The sequence below is a fragment of the Aquarana catesbeiana genome, linkage group LG06 (genome assembly GCF_042186555.1).
Source record: "Aquarana catesbeiana isolate 2022-GZ linkage group LG06, ASM4218655v1, whole genome shotgun sequence".
Taxonomy (NCBI): Eukaryota; Metazoa; Chordata; class Amphibia; order Anura; family Ranidae; genus Aquarana; species Aquarana catesbeiana.
Window position 1 is genome coordinate 148,717,622 of NC_133329.1, and position 22,771 is coordinate 148,740,392.

The 22,771-nt window shown below is 41.4% G+C and overlaps 1 protein-coding gene across 3 annotated transcripts in view; it reads right to left on the reverse strand.

The window, feature by feature from the left end:
* Positions 1 to 22,771, reverse strand: part of EEF2K (eukaryotic elongation factor 2 kinase) — a 142,856-nt gene that overhangs the window by 35,806 nt on the left and 84,279 nt on the right. For all 3 annotated transcript variants that reach the window (XM_073591041.1, XM_073591039.1, XM_073591042.1), the window contains 4 exons: positions 22,342 to 22,402; positions 20,898 to 20,935; positions 14,601 to 14,772; positions 3,228 to 3,377 (listed from right to left, as the gene is read on the reverse strand). In XM_073591041.1, the coding sequence (XP_073447142.1) occupies positions 3,228 to 3,377; positions 14,601 to 14,772; positions 20,898 to 20,935; positions 22,342 to 22,402 (421 nt within the window). The remainder of the gene's footprint in view (positions 1 to 3,227; positions 3,378 to 14,600; positions 14,773 to 20,897; positions 20,936 to 22,341; positions 22,403 to 22,771) is intronic.

A 22,771-nucleotide genomic window follows, 5' to 3' on the forward strand; every position in this document is an offset into this window, starting at 1 on the left:
TCATGAGCTGGCTGCTTCTTCTGGATTTGGGCAGCCAGCTTATGATGAGGTACCAGCTCCAGCCACAACGAGGCCCTACTCTTGCAGCTTCCTGAGATACGTGGGGGAGGCTGGGGGGGGAGAAGTGTGGGGCCAGCAAGATATATATTGGTAAAAAAGCTAATTTAAAAAAATAAATGCTGTTTTATATTTAAAAGAGTTGGGACCTTAAATAAATGAGAGTAATGAAGTACGCTTTAAATGCAGTAACTCACAGCAACCTATCAGAAGTCACTTTGCAGAAGACAAACTGGTAAAAAATGATTCTATTACTGCACTTAAAGTGGTAGTAAAAAAAAAAAAAAAACACCTGCAAGGCAATGGCATAATGTGCTAGTATGCATCGCATCCAGGGTGAATATCTCCTAAACGGTGCACGTTTAGGAGATATTCATTTTACCTAAGCCTTATTATAGGCTTACCTGTAGGTAAAAATGACCAATCGGGGTTTACTACCGCTTTAATTCGAATTTTTTATTGAACAAGTCTGATAATGGCCAAGTTCACAACTGACCAATGATAGGCAGTAACCGTGGAAACACAATAAAATACCCCAAAAGACAAGTTCAACAATCAGCTTCCATCATTCAGGAGGTTGCACCAATGCAATAGTAGTAAACCATGAGTGTTTAAAAAATTACATCACCCAAAAAATCAGAAGATTAACAGCCTGCAAGAGAAAATTCCAAATACTTACATCTCCGTTAGGTGGTAAGTCCTAACACCTCTGTCTTCCAGAGCGGCAGCCTCTGAAAAAGTCTTCATCATTCAACATTTCCAAAAGTGGGGAATGCCTATATCCACCCATCTCACTGTCATTTCTTACTCTGACCCTCTGACCCTCTGTCACCACAGGACTTTGCAGTTATTAGGGATGCACCAAAATTTCGGCGGCCGAAAAAAAAACTGCCGAAAATGGTGTTTTCGCCACATTGCCGATACCAAAATATTATCAATAATGGAGCCGAAAATGGGGGCGGGTCCCAGTGCCGCCCATTGCAGGGGCGTCTTCCTGGCTTGCCCCAGTCCTCCCTCCTCCTCTCTTCCCTCCCACAGAGCGGCGATCTCCATGTGTCACGGAGCTGAATTGCCCGGGCGACTGCAGTAACAATGTCCCACCTCCTGTGACAGACGACACACTGATCCAATGGCAGGACATTGAATCAGTGTGAAGTGATCACAGGAGGCGGGACATTGTTACTACACATGGAGATCGCCACTCTGATCCAGGCACAGGTGAGGCTGCATCCACACACTAGCAAGCTGCATATGAAGGGCACTGGCAGGCTGCATGAGGGGAACAGGCAGGCAGCATTTGATGGGCACAGGCAGGCTGCATCTGATGGGCACAGGAATGCTGCATGTGATGGGCACAGGCAGGCTGCATGATGGGCACTGGCAGGCTGCCGGACATTGTTACTACACATGGAGATCGCCGCTCTGATCCAGGCACAGGTGAGGCTGCATCCACACACTAGCAAGCTGCATATGAAGGGCACTGGCAGGCTGCATGAGGGGAACAGGCAGGCGGCATTTGATGGGCACAGGCAGGCTGCATCTGATGGGCACAGGAATGCAGCATGTGATGGGCAAAGGCAGGCTGCATCTGATGGGCACTGGCAGGCTGCGTCTGACGGGCACTGGCAGGATGCATCTGACGGGCACTGGCAGGATGCATCTGACGGGCACTGGCAGGCTGCATTTGACGGGCACTGGCAGGCTGCATCTGATGGGCACTGGCAGGCTGCATCTGATGGGCACTGGCAGGCTGCATCTGATGGGCACTGGCAGGCTGCATCTGACGGGCACTGGCATGCTGCATCTGACGGGCACTGGCAGGCTGCATCTGACGGGCACTGGCAGGCTGCATCTGACAGGCACTGGTGAGGCTGCATTGATCTCTTGTATCATGTCTGCAGTCTCTGACCATCTCCTGTATTATGTCTGCAGTCTCTGACCATCTCCTGTAGTATATCTGCAGTCTCTGATCGTCTCCTGTAGTATATCTGCAGTCTCTGACCATCTCCTTTATTATATCTGCAGTCTCTCACCAACTCCTGTACGATGTCTGCAGTCTCTGACCATCTCCTTTATTATGTCTGCAGTCTCTGACCATCTCCTGTATCAGATGGTTAGAGACTGCGGACTGAATTTTCTTGAGCTTTTCTTGCACCAAAGGTGCCAATAATGGCCAACAATAAATTCATATTAATTTAAATTGATAAAATTAATTAAAAAGTCGAATATAATACAATTGTATATAAAAATATAAATATTTTTTAAAAACTGTTTATTTTCGGTATCTGTTTTCGGCCTAGTGCATCCTTCATTTTCGGTTTCGGAACCAAAATTTCCATTCGGTGCACCCCTAGCAGTTATGTATAGGCTTTCAAGGCTTTGCTGAAGGCCACAGCACTAGAAAATAGAGGTGTTTGGACTCAATGGATGCTGGAGAGATAAGAAGTCACAGTGCTTTATTGTAGGGAGCTACTTTTTGAAAGAAGTGACAGAGTCACTATAAATCATGTGACTGTGGGAGCCCATCAAGAGGCAATGTGCATTTCTGGGATACTTGCTGAAAAAACAGTGTTCTCAGGTTCATAGTGGGAAATGTGCAAATTGGAGGATGTGCAAATGTGCAAATTGTCAGTGTAGCTTTCTGCACCATTTATGATGTCGCAAAGGAAAGAAGGCAGAATTTCAAAGAAAGTGATGGGGACTCCCTGGGACTCCGTTATATTTTTTATTTATTTAGGAATAAAGTTTATTTGTTTTTGTGGTTCAGCAATAAACATAATTGTACATTACAAGAAATGAGTGGGTAACAAACACCCAAGGAGGTAATATTAAAGAAGAACTACAATCCTCACAAGGCAAAATTGTTGATGTGTTACAAAGTGTCAAGCCCAGGTTACCTCCTAACAGCTCTAGTAAAAAATTAAATACAGCAGGTTATGGTTAAATAGTGTGACGTCTAGGCCAACAACTGGGGCAACACAGGGGCCTGAGGACTTCCGATGAGGTCCCTTACACATTGATAGAAAGTACTAAAATGAAACGATGATCCACGGGACTCTGTTATATTGATAAAATGTGGCCAAAGTTTCATCTGAACACCTCAAAGACCAATTTTTGCTTTCACAATGCATTCATGTGGATGGGACCTTACAGTTTTTGTGGAAGCTTACCTGTGGGGTGAGCCGAATATTGTCATCTATGACATATCCAGAATTGGAGTTATATTTGATGTATTTGCCCTCAATGTAATGTTCAAGGTGGAACAATGGTTTTCCAGGTCTGTCTTTCATCTCCAGGATACACATCTGCACAATGTCCACCTGTCAGAATAAAACCAACAATTACTCTACAATACCAGAGCATGCACAGTGGTTGAGAATAAGATTATAATCTAGGTTACTTTGGGAGATATATATATATAACCTTGTTGTATGAAATGTGCTTTGGTTGGTCATGATCATGCTGTGCCAAATTCATACCTGTCTGAATCAATGCTGATTCCCCTGTCTATAATGTTCATTATGTTTTGCATCCATCCCTTGTCACTGGTCCACTCACTGACCTATGAAAGACCATCTTTGTTCTACTATAATAGTTGTTATGCTGTTTGCGTCCCTGTTTAGGAGATTACTGATTTTTAATCTCAATGACTGTGGATCACAGGGGAGGATGTTAGGGAAAATACCCCAATGGAGACAGAGACAGCCATAAAAGCATTTTTTTCTCTATGGTGAGGAATGTATAGAACCTTCACCAATGATTGCTGACTGTGACACTGCTGGGGAGATTTCTTGACTTTTCCTGATCCGATGACTACTCTCATACCCTGAGAAGGGTATCACTTGGACAAGATATGTGGAGAAAGCTACAAAAGTTTTAGATGACATTCCACTGTATGTTAGGGAGTTTTGAAAATATGCTTCTGGTGTCTGAGCAAGGGATTTTTTTAAAGCACACAAAACAAACTCAGAAACCAGGTATTTATATCCAGTATTTTAGAAGCCAAGTTAAATTAATTGGTATTAATACTGAGAATTTTTTTTTTTCAGTGTTTTCATTTCAACAAAATGGTAAGAGATCCCAGATGTACAGTATGTCCAAATGTGTTTAGTAAAACCCTATCCATCAACAAAATATTTTCAATGACATTATTTTTCACAAGGCATTTTTTTTCAGTTGTGTATATTTTAAATAGTAAAGTTATACAAGGATTGGCTTCATGCACACGGTTGTATAGGGTCTTTACAGCGTGCAGATCCTGCATAATCACTCTCCCTTGACCCAGACCTGTCGTGTACAACCGCCCATTAAAAATAATTAGTACATGACATGGATGTATGTTCCGAACACAAATAGTGTGCGTTCAGACCATAGGTACGTGCGTGCATGTGCTTTACTCAACCCTGGAGCATTACCACGTACAGTCGCATCTTCTAATTCATCTCAATGGCTGTACAAGGCAGCTGCAAGTCCTGGGACAGTAGTTACGCAGGCTCTGCACCCCGTACAGCCATGTGCATGATGCCTTACCTTACAGTTGCTCATGTGTTACATAAAAAGACTATAATGTTAACAAAAATTCCCTTTTGGAGACTTCCTGCCTTTCTCCACACTTCTCATACTGCAAATTGAGCAATGTAGATTTGTTGAGTCAAATAGCAAACAAGATCAGAAATACTCACATAAATGCTACCATAATAAACATAAATGAGCACAAATGAATAAAATAAAAATAAACAAGAAATACAAATTAAAGAGCATTACTATTAGGCCTTGTGCACACTGGAGGTTTTGCTAAATCTCCTAGATGCCTTTCCTCCTGGCAGCAGAGCTATAGGAGAAAAAACGCTTGTAGACTCGTGTAGCGCATTAAGCCACACCAAGCTCTTGGGCGTTAAATCATTTAATTGGCTAGAATAATCATTTATTCTGGGCATTAAAATTATTTAATGCTCAAGAGCTAAACGCGCCTAGCACTTAGGTGCATTTAGATGCATTAAACTTGTTTTGGGGGGTGACAAGAGAGGGAGGTATAGAGGAAAGGAGCTATGACAGGGGGAAAGTAGGGGTATGTATAGAATCAAATAAGACTTTTTATTGCCAATCATAGATAAATATTCATAATGTCTGTATTGTTATACGTCCCTCTTATACTGTCATCCTATTTAAAGTTCACTACAGGTTCATATACTATTCGTACTGTTGCAATGATTTCTTATGCATATGCATCTCTGTACTTTGATATTGATGTTGTGAGATGACACCCCAATATTCTTTTATTTATCCCTTAGGTGAATTGAGAACGTGTATAAAATGACATGTATGATATTACTCTACTGTTCTTTGGAAAATAATAAAATCTTTGTAAAAGAATATACCATCATGTAATGACATCACACTATATTCTAGACATTTAACATATACAAAAGCACACATTTGTACTATAAAAATGAAATTAAGTTTTAAAAGCACATTTGTAAATTAATAATTAGGATACAATTACAGCTGTGTCCCAAATAATAAATATAAACACTATACTCTTCAGGACCGGATGTATATATTAAAATACATGCTTTCATTCTAACATACACCACTACAGTGGGCTAAAATAGACCCGTTGGCCACATGGCGTTCTAAAAATGAGATCTCTTATGACTTAGTTTTTTTAATGAAACATGCAGAATACACGTGTGATGTTTATCATGGATTTGCAGTTTGAAATGCTTTGATATATGCCTAAGATAACGAGCAGTCAAACAATCATCAAAGAGGGAGGCGAGTTGTTCTTGTTATCTGTAGGAATGATTAGATGTCTCATTGTACACAGCAGAGCAGACTGGATAGACCAGGCTGTGAACAGTGATCACATGCTGCAGCAGCCATTCTCCTCGCTCTCAGACTCACGTTTCAGGAGGAGCAGAATATAGAATGTAAACAAGTCAGCGCACAATCTGCTGCCTCACGTATACCACGTCTCAGAAGACCAAAATAAAAAAAAAAACATGGCCTACAGGATCTGTTTATATACCGCTGTACAATATGTACAATGCCCCAAGGAAAATCAGCTGTCAGTTCTCACTTGCTTACATTACAGGCTATAACTGGAGAGACGCTCTATAATTTAACATACACCAGAACATAAAGGGAGATGCCCAAAAAGAGTCAAGTCTGAACAGAGCAAGTTTTCTGCTAGCTGGGTGTAATAGCAGCAAAGTGTAATGCCGCTTACACATGGTCGGAATTTCCAACAACAAATGTTCGATGGGAGCTTGTTGTCGGAAATTCCGACCATGTGTAGGCTCCATCAGACATTTGTTGTTCGAATTTCCGACACAAAAATTTGAAAGCTGGTTCTCAAATTTTCCGACAACAAAATCCGTTGTTGGAAATTGCAATCGTGTGTACACAATTCCAACGCACAAAATTCCACGCATGCTCGGAATCAAGCAGAAGAGCCGTACTGGCTATTGGACTTCATTTTTCTCGGCTCGTCGTACATGTTGTACGTCACCGCGTTCTTGACGTTCGGAATTTCCGACAACATTTGTGCAACCGTGTGTATGCAAGACAAGTTTGAGCTAACATCCGTCGGAAATAAATCCAGGATTTTGTTGTCGGAATGTCCGATCGTGTGTATACAGCATAAGCAAAATACTACAAGACCAAACATGGATACTTGGACCATATGTTTACAATGATGGGAAAGAACTGCATTTACTCAACAATAAAAAAATTAAAAGAGAGTACAATATACACACAATTTTGGACAATCATATACACTCCAATACCCCCATACACAGGTAAGAAATGGCAGACCACCATTATGACCCCAGATCACTACTTGAGCAAGGGGTAGAAATCTCTTAAGGGTCCTTTCACACAGGCGGTCCGCCTGGCAGACTCCGCTTTTTTTAGCGGGGGATCGATCTGCTGATCCCCGCTGAGCAGGCGAATGACAGGTCCGTCTCTGCTCATTGTGCTGAGACAGACATGTCAGAGTCCCGCTCTCTTCTATGGAGAGATCAGATGAAAATGGACCGCCTGTCCATTTTCACCCAATCCCGTCTGCCAGACGGATGGAAAATAGGGTGACCATTCGTCTGGATTTCACAGACAGGATCGGATTAGATAGCAGCGGGTGTCAGCGGACATGTTACCACTGACATCCGCTGCTCCATGAGAGTGAATAGAGGCTCCGATCAGGTCCGTCTGATAAACTGACAGGCAGACCTGATAGGAAAGCCTGTGTGAAAGGGGCCTAAAGGAACTGTCATAATAGGTGTCAAAATCACTCCACACAGGACAAAAACATTTAGCAAGCGTTAGCCCAAGTCAAGCCAAGCAAATCGAAAGCTTCTCAATGAACTCGATTGTCTTCAAATCAGTTTTAACCTCCCTGGCTGTATAATTAGTTCAGATTTTTGATGCTCAAAGCAGTACAATGTTTTGTATGGAAATTTGGTGTTTTATATTGTAGGCCTGTAATTCTTGGGAATAACACACTTAAATCTGTCCAAACAAGAGTCTAGTAGACATCCCGGGCAGTGTTGCCAACCGCCAGTATTTTTACTGGCAGCCAGTAAAAAATGGGCACTTTTCTCCTGCCAGTAAATGCCAGTGAAAGAAAAAGGAAGCCAGTAAAAAATATGGCTGTGACGCTTGGCTGAGACCATTCGAGTGCCTGCTACAGTGTGTTCGGATTGTGCCAGCAGTGTGTCACGTGAAGTCATGGTGCAAGGGAACAGAGCAGCTGGAGGCTCATGTGCAGGTCTGCGGAATGGGAGGAAGACATATCGGGAGTGGACTGAAGGGACCACCTGGCATGGAGAGAGAGGGTCTCAGGAGGGGACATGTTGGTGAGATGCCATCATCATCTGTGCTGCTGCACACTGCTGTCAGTGTCACTGTGAGAGTAAATTCCGTGTGTGTGTGTGTGTGTGTGCCGCCCATTTTAATTTCTTGCCCTCACGATTCCTGTCCCTCAGCTACTTATTTACTAAATCGAAAATAAAATAAGAAATATGTTTTTGCCTTAATATCTACCTTAGATCACTTTGCTAATTGCATATTGTACTTGTTTGTAGCCTAAAAACTGAAATTTGCACTTAAAACTGCCATTTTTTAACTTCTGGATATGCCAGTAAAAACGTGGCTGTGCCAGTAAATTTTGGGTGTTGTGTCAGTAAAATTCAGTCTGGTAGGTTGGCAACACTGATCCCGGGTATGATAAAGTTTGAAACACGAAATCATAAATTATAATATAATAAATAACTATAAATAATAACAAATAATAATAATAAAAAATATTCAATAATGTAATCAAATTAAAAACACTGAAATTTCCAGGCAGAAAGAACAGTATTTATAATTTAAAAACGCATGCGGGGCACTGGACAAACCACTAGGGACAAAAGGGAGGTGAAATAATGTGATACAGTAATGTAATCTGTAAGATTACAGTGTACTGTATGTGTAATGTGTTTTCAACTTTTTGAATTTGGCGCCGTGCTCGGTCCCCGTGCGTCGCAATACTCGCAGGGAACGGAGCTCAGCACGGTGATAGATCCGGCAGAGGACAGCTCGCACACACAGCGAGGAGACATCGCAGGATCCTGGGGACAAGGTAAGTAACTTTGCCTGGATCCTGCGATGTGATCCCGAGTGTGGCTCGGGGTTACCGCTTTTGGTATCGAAAATCCATCCCGAGCCACACTCGGGATTACCGCTAAGGGGGTTAAACAGCTCTGTGCTAACATCGACTTAAAGTGGTATTGGACCCAAAACCAAAAATGTAATATATTGCAGCTTACCAATCATTACATGTGGTGGCTGCATTCATTTTCTTTTTTTTAGGCTTTTTTCCCCTCTGTTTTCACCTGGTGGAAGTAACCAGGTGAAACACACCTCCTGTATCAGAGTGCCTCCACTCTAGATGAAGGGGAACAGGGGGAACATTTGGACAGTAGCATTGTTAGTCTGTGGAGAGTCTATCTACTAGCAGATTTGAATACACTAACAAATTGTAGCTAAACTCCAGCTAATATTTTATAAGCAGTTACAGCAAACAAAAAAAATGTTTGTTTGTAAAACCTTTATCCCAATCATTGTAAGCACCCCTGCCAGTGTTAAATGGTTTATCTCATCTTTGTAAATGATACATTCTGCTGGAGAGCTTGGTCTTTTGAAAAACAACAGACTTGGATAACCAGATAAAAATAGAAGAAAGAAAGCCTAAAACCAGGTACACATGGGTCGAATGTTAGGAGACAACAGCCGGTTCAAAAAAAAAAAAAAAATGTCCGGCGTTCAGCCCCTGTGTATGTTGATCTGTTCGTGCATGCTGGAAAACCAGCAACCAACCAATTCCCAATCGGGGCTCTTAGCCAAAGGCAGAGAGCACTGATCAGAGAGTTCTGGCGAGGGGCCGTTCCCCTGTCAGAACACAACAGCTTAGCAGGGGAGATCGCTGAACCAACCTCGCAGCTCCGACCGGAGCTGACAGGTTTTTTTTTTTTTTATTTCGTTCAACTAATAGTGTGTTCTAGGTTAAAAAAAAGAAAATGAATGCAGCCATCACATCAAAGAAATGATAAGCTCCAATATACTAAATGTTTGCCTTTGGGTTTAATACCACTTTAAAGTGGACCTATCACATTAAATCTTACTGCAATTTCTTCTGCAAGTGTTCATTAAGAAGTAAACAAAGATGAGGACATGACCAGACAGTCATAATTATACAGAGATAACAATGATGTAACAACAATGACAATCTGTACAGTGTGAGATAAGTCGGGGGACAAGGGTCATAGTCGTTTTCTAGATGTAGCCAAAGAGCAAAGATATAAAACCCAGAAAGAATTATTTGGGAATATACAGGGAGGAGGTTGTAGATCTAGGAAGAAGATGAAAAAAAAAGGGGGTGCAAAAAGGGGACATAGAGATGAAGGAAGGGAAGGGGCCCCAGGAGATCAGACCTCTCTGGAATTAAATGGTCAATAGAGATTTACTGAACCATGGAGTAAGGTAACAAAGGCTTCCAATTCGGAGGAATTTATCATGGGTATTGGTCAGAACAAAACTGGCTACAATTTCTTATTATTTTCTTGACACAAATCTATTCACAACACCTGAGCCACGCCACAGATCAGTGGTTTTGTACTAAATACTGTATTCTGGGGTTCTTTTGGAAGTATACACCTACAGTATGCATACTCATAGGAGCCATATACACAGAATACGTATGCAGGCTCTGTTCCCTGTTTTGTCAAAATAAAATAAGGTGGTTGTGCTCTACTGCTCCTCTTTTTCACAATGCAATAAGTCATGTGACTCAGTAAAAACAAAGTTCTTCCCTATATTGCTGATATTCTTATGCAACTGTTGTCAGGGTGACCATAGACAGTTCAAATTATGGCCAATTTCTGCTGAATCAAGGGCAAATTGAACTAAAGGAGGCCCTGTCGGCACCACTGCACTTAAAAAACACCTGCAATTTACATTGTATGAAGCCATGTGCCCATGTGCATGAGCAAACTGTTCAAATTCACCTGCCGAGTGCAAAATACAGGACCAATAGGAATTAATCTGAACCTAAACTGTCCTGATCTGGATTCAGGAAAGTGAATTCTGATTGGCTTGTATAGGTAACAACACTTTGCTCCATGTACTGTTAATTGAATAAGCTCTATTATTGCTCAAAGTAATTAAAATTATCCTAACTATTACAGGTGGCTGACATCAAACCACTTTCATGTACTCAAACTGCTTGCACGGAACAATACATACAGCTACATTAATGGGTGCATTAAAGCGGGGGTTCACCCACACCGCCAAAAAAAAAAAATATTAAAAGCCAGCAGCTACAAATACTGCAGCTGCTGACTTTTAAAACATGGCCACTTACCTGTCCCGGGGTCCAGCGATGTCGGCAGGGGACGCCGAGAACCCGCTCGGTTCTCGGCAGCTGCCGCCGCCATCCTAGGTGAGGGAATCAGGAAGTGAAGCGTTGCGGCTTAACTTCCCGGTTCCCTACTGCGCATGCGCGAGTCGCGCTGCGCGTCCCAAGTGGTCCCATGGGAGTCTATGCCGGAAGTGGGTGCAAATACCTGTCTTAGACAGGTATCTGCACCCCCCTCCCCCCTGAAAGGTGCCAAATGTGACACCGGAGGGGGGGAGGGTTCCAAAAAGCGGAAGTTCCATTTTTGTGTGGAACTCCGCTTTAAGTGGTTGTAAACTCTCCCCCACAACTTTGTCCCATGTAAATCAGCATAAAAAACCCTAATGAACACTGCTTATAGATATCTCCTTACCTGCTTAGTATTGTTGTAATCCTATATGTTCTTTAGAATGACGCAACTGAGCATGCCCAGATCTCCCCTGATTTACGGCACACTCTGTGTACTCATTTATCTATTATCAGGACTTCCTACGGCACACCACTGCAATCCCAGGAGACTTCATAATTGCTCAGAGCTTCCTCCTACACCCCATGTGACATCACATGGAATGTAAACCAGGGCATTGGACAGCATTACTGCAGCCTTATCAGCTGAAGCTGATAAGACTGACACAGGCAAACACTAGATTATTGGCACAAGTAAATACTATGAAATAAAAAAGTCAGCTATTAGCAGGGAAGCAGGGTTGCCATAATAACATTGGATTGAGAAGGCTTGGTTAACAGTACAGGAAGTGCTTAATGTAAGGGCGGAAATACACTCCACTGTGGACTCAGAAAACAATACTTAAGATGGCGCTGCCTAACCCCTGGAAACAAGTTTTTTTAAATTTTCTTTAAAACAGTAAGTAATATGCGATTTGGGCTGGATTACAGTGGCTATAGTTTGATAATTACTTATTATAATGGACTAAATGAAAGGAAACATCAGATTGAGAGAGTTTACTTCCTCTTTAGAGTTGTCTGAAGTTCAACTTTCACATCAATGTAAAGAGGACCTGTGTCATATATAAATGGCACCATTGCCCCCCAATCCACTGACATCGCTGTGGTTCTTTAATGACACGGTAGACCTTGAATATGTTATAAACACATTTATTTTTCTTCCCATTTCCCCAATTTGAATGACCTCAGAGCTTGTTTTGCTCCAGCCCTAGTGACAAGTAGGTGTGGTAAAATGTGAGTAGAACACAAGGTCATGAGTTATACATTCCCAGCTCTCTCACCTGTCTGCCAAAAGCTGTGTAAACCAATATATCATATTACTGTTTCTAGACAAATTGTTACTTCATAGCTGATCTTAAAAAAAAATGTAAATATTTTCACAAAAAAAGATAGCATTGGAAATGTACAAGGAAAAACGAAATCTGGTTCCTTCTGAAAAACGAAATGAGGGCATATTGGTCATAAGCTATGCCTCATCTACAATAATCACCTTACAAATGCTAAAAACCATAATTAAAAGCTATGTGTATATAGAAATCTAGCAGAATTGGCAACATTGCTCAGAAACATGGGCTTCATATGCCTCCTGCCATAGAAAATTTTGAGATGCTCCCTGACTTTTGGGGTTTTTCTTGAATTAAGATGGGAGCTTCAACTGCAAAATAGAGAAATATCCTACAGAAATGGGGACACTAGGCAGCTATCACCACAAACAACAGAGAAGTTCTACCCAATCTTCTGGCTCCTTGAACTGTCAGTTTTTTCCTTCTAGTTAAGATAAGGTCACCATTAGTCCCCATTGTCTGTGGCTAGTCCCTGGTGTGAGGGTCTGCCTCCAAGAAAGGGGAAACACTGGCAGCATAGTCTAAATCTTGCAATGTGTAGAAGCCAACTCCAGTCCCACTGAGCAGGTGTCAATTGAAAATATTGCCACTGGTACAGCCTGCGCATGTGGCGCTCCAGTGGGACTATTTTTAATCGACACGTGTGTGGCGCGAGTGAGGCAGTGCCCATGCACTGCAAGGTTTAGGGCCCTTTCACACTGCTTTGTAACGAAATCGCAGTAAAAACGCATATGCATTTTTTCCCTGATTTTGCTGTGTTTCAGATGCATTTCCTGTGTGTTTCTGGTGCATTTTTGGGTTGCCTGCACCTGTAAAAAACGAACATGCAACTCAAAAATGCACCAATTCATTTCAATGGATAGCTGTGTTTTTGGTGCGGTTTTCAAAACTGCATGCAGGCAAAGTTTTGCTTTCTCATATCGAAGCCCACAGCAAGCAGAAGAGTGTGCATCACAGTAGCGACATCCCCAAATCTCACTACAAATCCCCCACAACTAGCACAGTCAGAGGCAGGAGTGCCTTAGCTCTCACCTTCAGAAATACAGAGAAGAGGCTGTAGGTAGAACTTGGAACACTCATATACTAGTGCCCTGCTTTTTCTCAGGAGGGATTCAAGAAATAAAATACAGTTTTACGATTTTCCCTAAAAATAGCAAATCTTGTTTTTTTTTTGTCTTCAGGTCCACTTTAATGTTTTTTGAACATTTTCCAAAAGACACAGAAACTAGAACCATATCTTCCCTCTCAGACACCACGAAAGAGTGATATTAGTATTCCACCATGTGACAACCCAATCATATGGCTCTAAACAACACTTATGTGAATATCACCTATCCAGTCCCCCATGTCCACCACATTGAAGTACTGGTGACACTGCTGTTCAGCCTCGATCTCTTATGGGCCTTCACTGGTAGGCGACTGAACGTTTTGGGGAACTGTCTCCTTGCACTCAATTATCCATTATTGCCCCCTATCATCACTGTTTATTTACCTAATTGGAGGTTTCCCTGCTACACTTATGTGAATAAGGTGACACTATTTGTGTGATAAGGTTTCAGATGACCTCTGCTTAACAAGGCTTGCAAGGACCTTCGCAATGAGCCAGTAGTGGAACTGGTTCATCCAGTGGCCAGGGTAAGGATGCTAAGCTGCGCCCCCTCCCCTACTAGTAATGCATGCCATAGAATAGATGTACCACCCTGTATCCATTCTCTGCACCTTGCTTTGGCTGTAAATGGTTGGCATGGAGTGTGCACTGCACATGAGTGGCCAATTGCTTGCTTTCTAGCAAATGGAAGATAGTTGCACATCCCTGGTGTGTTTTTCGCGCCAGCTGTGGGTGGAAAGTGGGCATGTTGGGGGACAGTTTGACAGCAGTAACTGTTAGAGCATACATGAAGCTGTGGCCCACTGGTTGCCAGCCAATAATCTGGAGCTTGCATGTTTCTACTGCTGTGTCCTGGGCAACTGTCCCTCTTGCCCACCCCTTGTCCTGGGCCCTGCTGTGAGCACAGAAAAAATGCTTGAAGGTCCATGCTACCAGTGCAGAGTATATTGTCGCCCCTCCCCCACCCAGGTCCATGTGCTTGTGTAAGTTCTCCCAGTGCTGGAAAATATCACAGTTAACGACTCCATAAACCACAGCAGCATCTTGAAAAACAGGGTGTGCATGTCTATTAACAAAATCCACAGAGATGAGTAGAAAAACTTAATAGGAGCATGTCCGTCTTTGTTTTTAAATGGCATATACAAAGTGAGACACATAAATAGTTCCCAGGACAATAAACAAATCCTACCTGCTTTGGTGGTTTATGCCGGTTGTACTCCTCCCCCCATAGCTTGGCCTCCATTTGAAGTCGGACATCTTCAAAATAGACATCCCTGTCTACAGTCTCTAGGTACCGCTTGGCTACATAGTTATAAGCACTTTTCCACTGCTGACTGTGAGAGAAATTAGACAACTTCTTCCTGGGAATATGGAAAAGTTAGAGAAATTATTACAACGTATGTATAATCAGAATCAAGATTTACTTCAGTAGTTTGTCAACATTGTATTGGGAGTATAAACCCTTAAATCAATATATCTCTACAATTACTTTTCCACCTAAAATTGGCCATTCATCGAATTTCGGCAAGTTTCTAATGAACCGGAATAAATATGCTTCGATCCCAAAAATCGAAGGGGCCCGGCGGATAGCTCTTGGCTGAATCAGCTGCAATTACCGTTTTGCAGAGCCCACGGTATTCTGATAGCTGCCAGCACTGGCTGCCAGAATAAAATGCCCTCAATGGGAGATTTGTCCATTCGGGCTTTATCGGGTAGAAGGAAGGATCTGTTCATTTTTTTTCAATCAGCTGCAAGGTTAAATGAAACAAACATGATGAATGTATGGCTAGCTTAAAGATGATGCTGGGTTTGTATATCTTCTGCAGATTTCAGTGGAAAAATTCTCATGCAGAATTTGTCGTTTTACCCACTTTTATGGAGTCTTACCTCTCCAGCTGCTTTCTCTACAGTGTGAAACAAATAAAAATCAATTAACAGGAAACTCAAGACCTGCAGACAGGAGGTGGTAAAGATGGAATCATTAAAATCCGAAATCTGATCCTTATGTCACCTCGCTGCTCATTATTGCCACCCCCCTTTGTATTCCTTCACAGTCAAAAGACACATTCTAAATCTGTGCTAAGGCTAAAGAAATGTGCTAGTGTCATGGTGACTGAGAATAGGGGGAGCAACAACAGGAATAGAAACAAGGATCTGATGTGTCCAGAAATGGCAGACTGGCATGACTCTAGTGGCACCTGTAAAGATGGCAATAGATGGATAAAAATTCGACTGGTTCAGCAGGGAATGGCTGAATTCTGATTCATGTGTAGCCGTCCCTGTTTGGCAGAAGTCGTTCATTATATCAACTTTTGTCAAACAGGAATGTTGGAAAATTTCTGACAATCAGTGGCTGCAGCTGCTGATCAATGTATTCTGACAGCAGAGAGTCCCACTTTCAGAATATAATGACCTGGTGGGGGGATTCCTCCATCCACCTTGCTTGTGCTTTAAGTGAAAAAATAAATCATCTATGGCCAGCTTAACTTCTCCCCCCCCCCCCCAAAAAAAAGATGTAGACTCACTAGAGAAGCTAGTAATAAGTATAAGCCTTGCTTCTTCTCTCATAGCATTGATTAAATACAGAAGTGAGAAAAGTTGTCAGGGCCCCTTTAAGGCTTAGTTCACACACTTCTGCGTATGGATGCAGGCGTGGGAATCACAGCGATTCCCGCACCCGTAACCTCTTAGGAGAAGCGCAAGGCTGGCATTCAATCTGAATGGCACCCCGCGCATGTAAAAATGCAACGCATTTGCGGGAACCACAGGGAAATCGCATTGTCAAAAAGACCATGGGATTTCTTAGCAGTCGTGCTTTTGAAAAGGTGCAAATGGGTTCATTTGAACTGGATGCTGTGCCCACGTAAACGTGGGCCACAAAAAAGCAAAAGGTTTGAGCCTAGCATAAAGGTTACAATCTAAAGCTGGTCATAAACTTATCGACATTGTGGCCATCCCCGCTCAACAGAAGTTGATTGTTTGCTTGACATCTGTCGAAGAAGAATGTTGGAAAACTTTTCTTGATCAGCGGCTACAGCCCTGATTAGTGCATTCTGACAGTAGCCAGAACAACTTTCAGAATACAATGTCCTGGCAGGGGCGGCAGAATGGATTCCTCTATCCACCTGGTTTGTGTGAATGAAGAATCTGTCAGTTTTTTATTTCATCCAGCCCACTGGCTGAAGGAAACAAAAAAACTGTGCATGGCCAACTTAACCTGAATTACTTGAACCTTAAGCAGGTATACAGTCAGCATTTGTAAACAGTGGAGCATTAAATAAGGATGTAATGTCACTTTTTATTTGCATTATGCAATAGGTCATTCATTCATTTATGATGAATTGCTGTTTATTCACACTGAGAAAACAAAAAACAAAATAAAGCTAGCCATACAGGTGTAGAATGTGGGGCTAAACAAAAGAAGTCAATCAATTCTCCCACCCATGTTAAGAAAGAAATCTCTGACTGCTATTGTATTTAGACCTGAACAGTCAAAAAATTTCCAACAGGGCAACCCAAGTCTCAAATTTCAGCTGATTCAGCACAAATCAACCAAAATTCCAACCCTCTATGACTAGTTGTAGACAACCTGACTTCAGATTCTCTAGCATCTTATAAGACTGTAATAAACAACTGGTATCTGGTTTAAAAACCTGTTTGGGGTCATTGCATAAGCCTTTGATAGATAATACACAATTAGCAAGGTTGACCATACTCATTCTTTGTTCCCTTTTATCTGAAGAACAACAGAGCTTGTTTGATAGAAGCATTCTATAATATATACACAATACAAACTGTAACTTTGGGTATCAGTTCTCAAGGTCCCATATATAAATGAAGCTCCTGAATGTGCTATGACTGACCACCAAGATGCTATTCAGAAATAATAGTTGTATGCACTTTAAAAAATCGAATGTGTCGTGCTATACAAACATATGACATAAATAATAATTATAATAACGTTTAAAAGAAGCCCAATTTTATAATGCAGATTACAAAGTTAACTGTTAACTAATGTGAAAAATGATTTCTTTTCTCTGGCTATGATGCCGCTTTATATAGCCATATACGCGCTATAGATCTCTATGCTGCTTCATCCCATAGAACTTCCTTTAGGAAGGAGTTAAAAAGAAAACCCAATCTATAGAGGATAATTACAGTGCAAAAACACAAAATAAAATAAAAAGAACATCTGCTGTACATATTAGCCAATCAGATGGCAGCTGTAATTTTCCCACTACTGACTAGAAAATAAAGTAAACAGTAGTAAAGACCAGCCAGTGTGAAAGAGGGGGGGTGCGTCGCTGTGTTCCCAATTTAAACACTGTCTAAATATTCTCTATGGAACTGTGATTCATATCTGAAAAGTAAAAAAATAAAACACTCAAAAGAAATTATGTTCCTTCCAGGGGCGTTGCTAGGTCTAGAAAAGATCCGGGGCTAGAGCCCATAGCAGCGAAGTAAAGCAAGTCATATGCTTGGGTGGGCAGGCAAACACATGTATAGAATATGTGTGTGTGTGTGTATAAAAAATATCGTTACACATCTAAATGCGGATTCCCCCTTACATCAGGGTCCCCAGAGAGCCCTCCCCCACTTACATCAGGGTCCCCAAACCCCCCCCTTACATCAGGGTCCTTAGAGAGCCTCCCTACTTACATTAGGGTCCTCAGAGCCCCCCTTACATCAGGGTCCCCAGAGAGCCCCACAGTTGGCTACATAAAGAATGCAGGGCTCAGCTGTGCCCATCTATGCAGCCTCACCAGTGCCCAGCAATGCAGCCCCCACTGTAGTGTCCACTGTCCCCTGCACCCCACTACACTGCACAGCCCCCATACAGCCCTGTGATAATGTCCGCAGGCCGGGTGCCCGCTTTCAGTGGTGGCGGGCCAGGTGCTGACCCCTGCCCTAGAGACTTGGGGCTATAGCCTCAATAGCCACCCCCTAGCGAAGCCTCTGGTTCCTTCTATTTTGGGCTCGGTTCACTTCTATGTGGCTCTGCATATATTTGAATGGGCCACTGTGGAAAAAAGTTCCCGCACCATTTTTAAACCGCAGCTGAAGGGAATTGACATGGTGCAAAAGCCCACAAACGCAAACGTGCTGAGGTTTCAAATGCATGTGGATGCCATTAAGAAATAGTAGCAGTCCCACGCGTCTCCAAAGGAAGGCTCCCCTTGCAAGTTTAGCAGCTTCACAGGTGTACTTTAAAGCAATAACAATCATTAATATATTTTACATTTTATTTTTTTTCCTCATTAATGTACATTAATGTACACAGCACCCCATATTGACAGAAAAACACAGAATTGTTGACATTTTTGCAGATTTATTAAAAAAAGAAAAACGGGTGCTGTGTGTACATTAATGAGGAAAAAAAATGATTTTAGGAAATGGCTGCAATATAACAAAGAGTGAAAAATTTAAGGGGGTCTGACTAATTTCCATCCCCACTGTGTGTGTGTATATATATATATATATATATATATATATATATATATATATATATACACACACACACATTTTATATATATCTATATATATATAGATATATATAGATATATATAGTATCTCACAAAAGTGAGTACCCCCCTCACATTTTTGTAAATATTTTATTATATCTTTTCATGTGACAACACTGAAGAAATGACAATTTGCTACAATGTAAAGTAGTGAGTATACAGCTTGCATAACAGTATAAATTTGCTGTCCCCTCAAAATAACTCAACACACAGCCATTAATGTCTAAACCACTGGCAAAAAAGTGAGTACACCCCTAAGTGAAAATGTCCAAATTAGCCATTTTCCCTCCCCGGTGTCATACGACTCATTACAGGTGTGAATGGGGAGCAGGTGTGTTAAATTTGGTGTTATTGCTCTCACTCTCTCATACTGGTCACTGGAAGTTCAACATGGCAAAGAACTCTCTAAGGACCTGAAAAAAAGAATTTTTGCTCTACATAAAGATGACCTAGGCCAGGGATATGCAATTAGCGGACCTCCAGCTGTTGCAGAACTACAACTCCCATGAGGCATAGCAAGACTCTGACAGCCACAATCATGACACCCAGAGGCAGAGGCATGATGGTACTTGTAGTTTTGCAACAGCTGGAGGTCCGCTAATTGCATATCCCTGACCTAGGCTATAAGAAGATTGCCAAGACCCTGAAACTGAGCTGCAGCATGGTGGCCAAGGCCACACAGCAGTTTAACAGGCCAGGTTCCACTCAGAACAGGCCTCACCATGGTCGACCAAAGAAGTTGAGTGCATGTGCTCAGCGTCATATCCAGAGGTTGACTTTGGAAAATAGACGTATGAGTGCTGCCAGCATTGTTGCAGAGGTTGAAGGGGTGGGGGGTCAGCCTGTCAGTGCTCAGACCATATACCGCACACTGCATCAAATTGGTCTGCATGGCTCTTTTCTTCTAAAGATGATGCACAAGAAAGCCCACAAACAGTTTGATGAAGACAAGGGAACTAAGGACATGGATTACTGGAACCATGTCTTGTGGTCTGATGAGACCAAGATAAACTTATTTTGTTCAGATGGTATCAAGCGTGTGTGGCGGCAACCAGGTGAAAAGTACAAAGACAAGTGTATCTTGCCTACAGTCAAGCATGGTGGCGGGAGTGTCATGGTCTAGAGCTGCATTTCATTGAGCGAACCATGAATGTCAACATGTACTGTGACATACTGAAGCAGAGCATGATCTCCTGCTTCAGAGACTGGGCCGCAGGGCAGTATTCCAACATGTCTGCAGACCTAAACCCTATTGAGCATCAGTGGAGCATCCTCAAATGGAAGGTGGAGGAGCGCAAGGTCTCTAACATCCACCAGCTCCGTGATGTCGTCATGGAGGAGCGGAAGAGGACTCCAGTGGCAACCTGTGAAGCTCTGGTGAACTCCATGCCCAAGAGGATTAAGACAGTGCTGGAAAATAATGGTGACCACACAAAATATTGACACTTTGGCCCCAATTTAGACATTTTCACTTAGGGGTGTACTCACTTTTGTTGCCAGTGGTTTACACATGAATGGCTGTGTGTTGAGTTATTTTGAGGGGTCAGCAAATTTACACTGTTATACAAGCTGTACTCTCACTACTTTACATTGTAGCAAAGAGTAATTTCTTCAGTGTTGTCACATGAAAAGATATAATAAAACACACTATACTTTTGTGAGATACTCATATATATATATATATATATATATATATATATATATATATATATAAACTTTGTTGTAGAAAGTGAGAATTTATTTTTATATACATTTTCCCAAACATTAAATTTTACAGCAACACCGAGTACACATATGTAATATTATGATAAAAGATGATTACCCTACATTGCAATTCATGGAAGATGTTGTGCAAGCACTAACTTCCATTAGTTTTATGTATTACAGTACATAAAAAAAATACATAAAAATTTTTGTTGGGGTAAAATATTTTTGTTGGGGTAAAATGAGGAACCTATACTTACGTCCGGTAGCATTCTCTCATTGCACCTCGGCCAAATGCCTGATATAAACAGAAACAATGGATATGAATGAATGCATTAAGGCTTATGAATTCTATTTGTATGTTGTGTATTGTACAATGCTATTAGCTGATTATTCTTCAAGGCAAAACTATATATAAATAAATATATATATATATATATATATATATATATATATATATATATATATATATATATATATATATATATATTATATAAAACAAGAGCTTAACTGCAATGTTTATCAATGTATATTCTTTCCTAGTATATACTGGGAAAACCATTTACATTTTTTCTGGGGATTAAATCAGTTACACAGAATGTACAATAAAAGTGTGCATTATATAACACTCAATCTCAACAGGATTTCATAAAAAGTGGCTTTCGATGACCCAAAACCATAATGCTTGGCTCCTTGTTTCAAAGCACTGTTAAAACACTAACTCGTAGATTTGGCTCTTCCATAAATTTAAAGTACTCATAATCACACATACACAACTTTTTTAGTTACTAGAGAATAAAAACTTGCCATAGGGGTGTTTTTGCGCATCTTCTTGCGTTTGTGCTTTTAGAAGTTAAAACTGAAGTCTTTGGGGGGCAAAAACACTACGTTTGTAGCTCAAAAAAAGCTTGTGTACTTTTTTTGTATTACAAGTTTTACGCAACACTATACTCAAGTGTGAAGAGGCGTGAAGAGACACAGCTAAAACCATGAGATTTTGTATGTTGAGCATTTTGGAGCTTAGAGCTGCAAAATGCTCAGGTGCCTAGGCACTCTCTATTCTTCTCGCCCACAGGAAACTGTTGGTGCTTGACATCATCAGCAGCACATGCTGCCCACTCCTACTTCTGATCACAGAACTTTGACGACTGTCAGGGGACTAAGTTGAGAACAGATGGAACTGGGTGGTGGTAGCTTGCACCTTCACCGATATGGTGGCCACCTTGCAGCCACACGGCACTGTGGAATAGATGAAAAATAAGCCTAGGCCAACAAGCAGCCGCAAAATGCCTACTGTCTATTCTATATCATTTACAACTGACTTGTTTCACACATACTAAAAAGTTGCCTGATTCTAGGTTTACTTTAAAAAGACTATAAATAACCTATATAATGAACTAAAACAGTAGAATTTAATAATAATCATCTCAGGTAATTTTTTTTTTTTTACATATCTTAACACATTTAAGGCAAGGCCTGACCAGATACAAACTATAGGCCTCACGACTGAAAGAGTCTGGCCATAAAGTTAGGTATATTGCTCAAGGTAACCAATCAATTAGATGTAGAAACCAATTGGCACCTTTGGATTTCCAACATACAATTCTTTCAGAATCAGAAGATCAGAGCGAGCCAAGAGTGAGTCCATTTAAATTTCAGAAGCTCTTGCAACAGACTCGAAAAAGAAAGACTGAGATCACTTACCTGAGAAGCCATTTTGATTAGCACATCATCCTGTACCCATTGGCCAGACACGGCATTGTATCTGCATACAAAAATGTTTGTATATTAGAGCACAGTTATTACTCTACGTGAAAAAGAAATATAGTGTCCTTTTCAAATATTGAAGTTCTGTACTAAAAAAAAAAAAAGAAACATTTTAAAATAATTTCAATGTTATGTTTGTATGTAGAGCCCTGGTGTCCTACCTGTGGCCATTTGGTGCCTATGGTGCAGCCCTCAGGCCCGAACAGCCAGTAGTCAGTGTTTTCCTTGCCTAGGTGCTTACTTAGGGACAGTGGAGAAAATGTTTACATTAAAACTAGTTTCTACTTGCTAAATGATTTGGTTTATTTCTTTCACAGGTGCGGATTGTCACCTGCCACACATTGCGGATTGTCACTCGCCACGTCAC